The following is a 6,665-nucleotide window of genomic DNA, read 5'->3' as shown; positions in this document are numbered from 1 at the left end:
CCATTTGGATGGACGGAATAACCCTCAGGGACTTAAACTGAAGCTTGGGTATATATTCTTTTTTTCTTTTTGTTTTTTGAGTGTTTTTTTTTTTTTTTTTGGAAATGACTCTTTTCCTCGGGGCGGCCTCGCGGCAGGCGGGGGCGCGGGCGGGGGCGCCGCCGCGGAGCCCCGCGGAGCCGGCGCAGGGCGGCGCGCGCGGCCAATGAGCGCGGCCGGGGCGGGCTCGGCGCCGCCGCTACTTAGTCTCGCGCGCGGGGCCGCGCAGCCAGAGCGGAGGGCGCTGCGCGGGCGGCGGAGCGGGGCGCGCACCGGCGGGACGCAGCTCGGCCCCCCTGCAGCACCCATGGGGACAGGACCACTTTGAAGGAGTTTTTTGTTGTTGTTTTCCTTTTTTTTTTCCTTTTTTTTTTTTTTCTTTATCCCTGGAGCTGGGCGATCACGGGTACGGAGCGGGCGGCGAGAGGGACCCCTCGGTGGCGAGCGGAGGTGCTGAGCCTCTGCGCGCAGGGTGCGCGTTGCCTTTTGCAGCAGCCGCGGGGGCAGCGCCGAGGCTGGGCGCCGCTCCAGCCGCCTTCCCTTCCTTCCTCGGCTGCACCGGGCGAGCCCAGTGCCCGGGATCGCGGGCAGAGCGCGCAGCAGAGGCACCGGCGCCAACTCTGTGGCTCGAGCAGCTCCGTGCCGGGGCCGCCGCCTCCTCCCGCGGGGCCGCCGGGGCCACCGGGGCTCGGGCAGCGCCCCGGGGCAGGGGGGTGGATCCGCACCGGGAGTTTCTCCCTTGCACTGGGGGAAGGGACGGAGCGGGGTGAGGAATGGGGGTTTAGGGCGGAATCGCTGAATTCTTTTGTATGTGTCTTGATTTTTTTTCTGTCTCTCTCTTTTTCTTTCCTTCCCTTCTGTCTCCGTTTGCGCTCTTTCTTCTCTCCTGTTCTTTCTCTCCCTGCCCACCCCACCCTTCCTCCAGATCTGGCGATTCCTGCCCTCTCCTCGCCCTGTCATTGATGGGAAATCAACTGGATCGCATCACCCACCTGAATTACAGCGAGCTGCCGACCGGGGACCCTTCGGGGATCGAGAAGGACGAGCTGCGCGTCGGGGTCGCTTACTTCTTCTCGGATGAGGAGGAGGACCTGGATGAGCGAGGCCAGCCAGACAAGTACGGTGTGAAGGGCTCCGGCAGCCCTGGCCAGGAGACGCCCACCCACCACCTCCACCACCAGCTGGTGCTGAACGAGACCCAGTTCTCCGCTTTCCACGGCCAGGAATGCATCTTCTCCAAGGTCAGCAGCGGCCCCCAGGCTGGGGACCTCAGCGTCTATTCCGTGTCAGCACTGCCTGCCCTCTGCAAGCCGGGAGACCTGCTGGAGCTGCTCTACCTGGGGCCGTCGGAGCCCCCGCCGCCGCACTGGGCCGTGTATGTGGGCGGTGGGCAGATCATCCACCTGCACCAGGGGCAGATCCGCCAGGACAGCTTGTACGAAGCGCCCGCGGGCAACGTGGGCCGCGTGGTGAATAGCTGGTACCGCTTCCGCCCGCTGGTGGCCGAGCTGGTGGTGCAAAACGCCTGCGGGCACCTGGGCTTAAAAAGCGACGAGATCTGCTGGACTAACTCGGAGAGCTTCGCCGCGTGGTGCCGCTTCGGGAAACGGGAGTTCAAAGCCGGGGGGGAGCTGCAGGCGGCTGCCGGCACCCAGCCCCAGCAGCAGTACTATCTCAAGATCCACTTGGCCGAGAACAAGGTGCACACAGTGAGATTCCACAGCCTGGAGGACCTAATACGGGAGAAGCGCAGGATCGATGCCAGTGGCAAACTGAGGGTGATCCAGGACTTGGCCATAGTGGACGGGAAAGAGTAGCGGGCGGCAGGGCTCCGTGGCTACGTTCCTCCTCCCCTGCGCGGGGAGGCCAGCCTGCCACAGGGACAGGAGGCTGCACCCTCTTTCCGTGGGACACGACTGGAAGCAGGATCCATGGCAACATTCCAAAAACCAGCATTCCTTACACCCATAGCCAGTGTTTTGTTTGGCTTTTAATAGCATTAATGCTGAGAGGAAAGAGGAAGAAAAGAGGGGGGAGGTGCACTAGAGCGTTCTCCGAGTACGTGGACAAAGTCTCTCCTGTCGATCGATGTTGACCATTCTAGCAACACGCTGAATAAAATTTCAAATTGAAATTTTTTATTTTTATTTTTATCTCATGGCTTTAATCCATGATAAGTTTTTGAACATGGGGGACCATGGATGTGGATTTAGCTAAATGAGTTTTTAGCTAACAGTTGCCTTGCAGCTAACGAAAAGCATCAGTCATACTCTGCTATCTGGGAGCAGGGGGAAAGGGGAGTGAGGGGGGGAGCAAATGCCTATTTGTTTTGTTCCTCAACAATGTTGCTTCAGCTTGTAGCTGCAACCCAAATTTTGTCCCAGCCAACTCTAGTAAGATATTAATAGGGGAAAATGCTCTCACATTTCTGGTTGAAACCGCTTATATTTAAAATATATCTTTTTTTTTCTTCTGTTTGCAGCCTTCTGCTAAATACAAGGATAATGCATAAGCTCTTTCCGCCCACCACCCCTTTTTTAATTAAAAGAAAGTTGGCAAGCAGCTGTCTTGACACTAAATTTGTTTGTTAAAAGAAGTGGTGTATTCTGGAGAACGATATGCTCAGCGTCGCTCAGCTTGAGCTGTGGCTTTGTAGTGCTCCTCATTGCACCACTGCTTCCACGCGTCTTCATGTACAGCTCAACAGATTCTTCCAAGAAAAAAATGGGCTTTAATTTTGCATGCTGCCTCTCTCAAACAGCAGTTTGTTGTGTATTTACGATTACAGTGAAACAAGAAAATAGGTGTAATATGACAAAGTTCAGCTTGCATTTCAAACTCCAGACAACTTAAAAACCCCATTCAGTCTAAGTTTAGGAATCCAAAGCTGCATAAAAAGATGCCTTTTAATGTGATGTGAACAATGCCTGTCTGTCTTGCAGATTTTATTCACTCATTATTCTCAAATTTGAAGTGAAAGATCAGAATATAAATATCTTAAATCTTTAAAAAATAAGTACAGTGGGACATTTTTAAGTCTGTCTGTTATTAGTCTGAGCTGCATACAACTTGTAATAAGCAATTTGCCTCTGCATGTTTCAATGTTGGAAAGATAATTTGGGTTTTTTTTTTGTGCTTTCTCCCCACTCTTAATATTAGATGGTAGAATAGAAGTAAGACCCCTCTTCTATGCAAATGTTCCACCTCCTGTTGATATACCATTTCCTGGCTCCTTTTTTCATCAAACAAGAGCCCTAATATGCAGCCCCATTGCAACAGTAATATCATTTCTGCAGAGTTTGTCTTCCATAGCTGAAGCTGGGAAGACAGAGTGTACTTCACTAGAGCAAAAGTGACAGCATACACACATGTGTTTAAAAAGAAGAGAAAAAGTACACCCTTTAAGTGAAAGTCATTTAACTGTGTTTGCTGATACACTTGGCAAAGTTATGTGGCAATAAAAATGAGGCAGTGTTCCTTTTATTCCTTGTCCCTTCCTTTGAAGTACCATGGTTAGTACAAGATGAGGAAAACATCTTTCAACTGTGAATTGCCATTAGTGTCAAACAGCTGCTGAAACAGCCTCAGATCACAACATACCTTTTAAGAAGTGTCTAATATTTTAGCTTTATATTGGTAATAGTTGCTGTCTGATAATGATATTTTTTCATAGAAAGAACAGAATCTTCTCTTATGATATTTGTGTATTTTGATAATTATGCTGCATTGCATTCCCCAATTTGTCTAATAGAAATGTGTTCTCTATAGTACGTGGTGAGGACAGTGTGAGACTGTAGAAGGACAATGACCTTATACCTATAAAAATTGAATATATAGAAGGAGAAGGAAGAAGGGGCAAAATTAACTCAATTATACCTTATAAGAAACACATGTCTAGGAATTGAGGTAGGAAGAGGGAGGGCTAAAAGAAGAATGAATAAATAGTAGGATGTTTATTTATGACAACAGAAGAATTAAGTGTATTCATAACATACATTTTGAATTCTGGAAAGCTTTTTCTTCAGATTGGTCGTTGATTAACAATATAGGATTAGAAATAGGATCTTTACAAGCACTTCATTGGACATTCTTAATAGTGAGAGTTTAAAACATCATAGCTTTAAACTTTTCACTGTTTTGCAGCTTTCCACATACTCCATAACTGTGTCTAAACAGCCATGTTAGGTCTATTTTTGGTAATGCTTTATTAAACTGGTTTATGAACGCAATATTTTTTTTTCCTACTTTATCTACCTAAATACAGACAGAATGGTATCTTTTTAGTATGTAAAGGATGGAATAGGATCAAGTTGTATGCATATTTATTCAAACTCCTTCAGAAGTCTTTGGAATTGCTACAAATTTATACAGATAAAGGTACAGCAAAATTGAGCTCTTAGTGCTTTACATAAGATTGGGGAAAAAATACTGGATTACTCGTCAATTAATCTAGAATCTAAAATTATTATGACTATATTATGGCAATCTACTATTAGCAGCAGGGAAACCCAGCCAGAAAGACCACCCTTTTGGACTGAGAGACAAAGTGGAAGGAGATAAGAGCATGTGAATCTGCAAACAGCTTAGTTCCGAAACAAACAACTTTCATCTGCCAAGGCACTAGGGGAATTGTGAAAAAGAGCAAATGAAAAGTGGATAGCTGTACAAAAAGTTATTCAGTGCCTTGAAAGCCAGTATGGAAGGCAGGGGGGCAGTGAGCTGCAAGCCCGGCAGCCGCATGGGAGACCGGCAGGGAGAGAAGGTAATTGATTCTGCTCCCCTTTCAGAATCTGTGCTCTAACTGAATTCACATTTCCATTTTCAGCAGCGAAGATATTGACATGTTATATTTTATGTGGGGAATCTGTTTACATTCTTCAATCTAGCTAGGTACGGTAAATATTTATATCTAAGTAATTTGTGGCTCCTGAGACAAGCACTACCTTCTGATATGACTGCAGTGTTGGGATGCTTTACAAATCCTGCTTTTTTTGGTCACATTTCAAGTTTACTGTTGGCTATTTGGGGAACAGTTTTATAGATCTGCTTTTGTTTAGATATTATTGTCCTTGTTCTTTTATTTCAAAATGCAATTTTCTGAATTGCTTTGAGGCTAACATTTTATTAAAAATTCAGTTTGTGTTTTCTTGATGCATAGAGGGCATTTCTCTGTGAAATGTTTCACTGGCATGACCAAACTGTTTGCTGGGTATTGGCTGTGCATACAGGTAGAGGAATATAAGAATATGTGGTAAAATATATTTTGTTTCCATCACTCTTATGTTTCTGACTTGCTGTTTTTTTCATTTTTCTCCTCTCCCCCCTTCCATTCATTAACATCTTTTTCCCTGTCTGTTATGGCTGTATAAAATGAAAACAAACTCTGTTTTTTAGGGCAATAGTACACTATTGATCCATATGTGGATTTCAGACTGAAATCAGGGTGTAACAAGACATGGCCTTCAGGATGTGACAAGATATGGCCTTCAGTCTGTGCCGGAATGTGCACAGTCTTAATTATCTTGCCTCATTTAATTTTAGTGTTTTTCATATTCAGGTAAGTGATGTACAAAAATCTGTCGGAGTTGATAGACCTGTTTATGTGATGTGTTGAGCATCCATAGCTCCCACCAAAATGGGTTGAAGTTGATAGAGCGCTGGATCCCTCTGGAAACACTCAGCATCTGCAGGATCGGGCACTTCCATTACCCTGCTCCTCAGCCCCTGCCTCCTGGGACAGCAGGAACAGTGGGCTGCAATAGCTAATGATGGTGTTAAGAGTTCATTATTTGTTGTGAAAAATTTCTACTAGAGTAGTTTAACTGTGTTCAGTCCATAACTATATCTGGCTGCAACTAAAAAGTTGTAAATGCTGTTGCTTATGCTGTGCAAACAGTGTGCTCTCTGCTTTATAACCCAGGAGAAAGGTAAAAGTCCCAGTCCCAAAGAACTAATCCCAAAATAGTATGCTGAAGGCAGTTTTGGCACAGAATTAGAGTCTAAAAGATAATAATATATGGCAAGGGCATGATCAAGTGCTGCTATTATTTCATGAGTGTCAGTGTTTCCATAGCAAATCTCGAATTTATTTGGCTGCTTTATTATTATGAAAAGTTTAATTTCCCTGTACCTTGAATTGAAATTTGATATTTAAAAACTGTCCATATACTCCTGGGTCCTCTGACAAAATTTTAGTTTACTATGATGGATATTTTTATAGCTTATGATAAAGAAAATTAATGAATACTGAGATCATTTAATTTACTGAACTGCTTGTAAATCAAAAAGAGGGAAATGTGTGTGAGTGTTACGTTGGGAAAAGGACAATGAACTAAGATCCCATTGTTACTCTAAATTTCAATGAATTTACTTCAGATTTATACAGATATAAACTACTAGAGGGTTTTTTTTTTTTCTGAACAGTGGTTGTTGCACTCTGCATCATCTCTTTTGCAAAGCAATCTTACCTTATATAAATAATACAGATCCTTTATGAAGTTACATGTTTTGTGGATGCTGTAATACTCCAAGCCATTGCAATGAACAGCTCTTCTGGCTGTGTTTGCCTTGAAAAATAAACTAGAATTAAACTAAAATAAACTAAAAAGCAGATACTAATATGCACT

At 44.8% G+C, this 6,665-nt stretch overlaps 1 protein-coding gene across 1 annotated transcript; it reads left to right on the top strand.

Annotated features, from left to right (window-relative positions):
- The first annotated feature begins 412 nt into the window (after positions 1–412).
- Positions 413–2,261, top strand: LRATD1 (LRAT domain containing 1). Its single transcript, XM_088527193.1, has 2 exons — positions 413–445; positions 965–2,261. Exon 2 carries the CDS (start codon positions 1,002–1,004, stop codon positions 1,854–1,856), a length of 855 nt encoding a protein of 284 aa, XP_088383319.1. The 5' UTR covers positions 413–445; positions 965–1,001; the 3' UTR covers positions 1,857–2,261.
- The last annotated feature ends 4,404 nt before the right edge of the window (positions 2,262–6,665 follow it).

Source organism: Tinamus guttatus, unplaced genomic scaffold (genome assembly GCF_059628265.1).
Source record: "Tinamus guttatus ecotype Peru unplaced genomic scaffold, ASM5962826v1 Tinamus_guttatus_pri_ptg000263l, whole genome shotgun sequence".
NCBI classification, from domain to species: domain Eukaryota; kingdom Metazoa; phylum Chordata; class Aves; order Tinamiformes; family Tinamidae; genus Tinamus; species Tinamus guttatus.
Note: the sequence above shows the minus strand (reverse complement) of the source record. Positions and strands in the feature narration are given on the sequence as shown.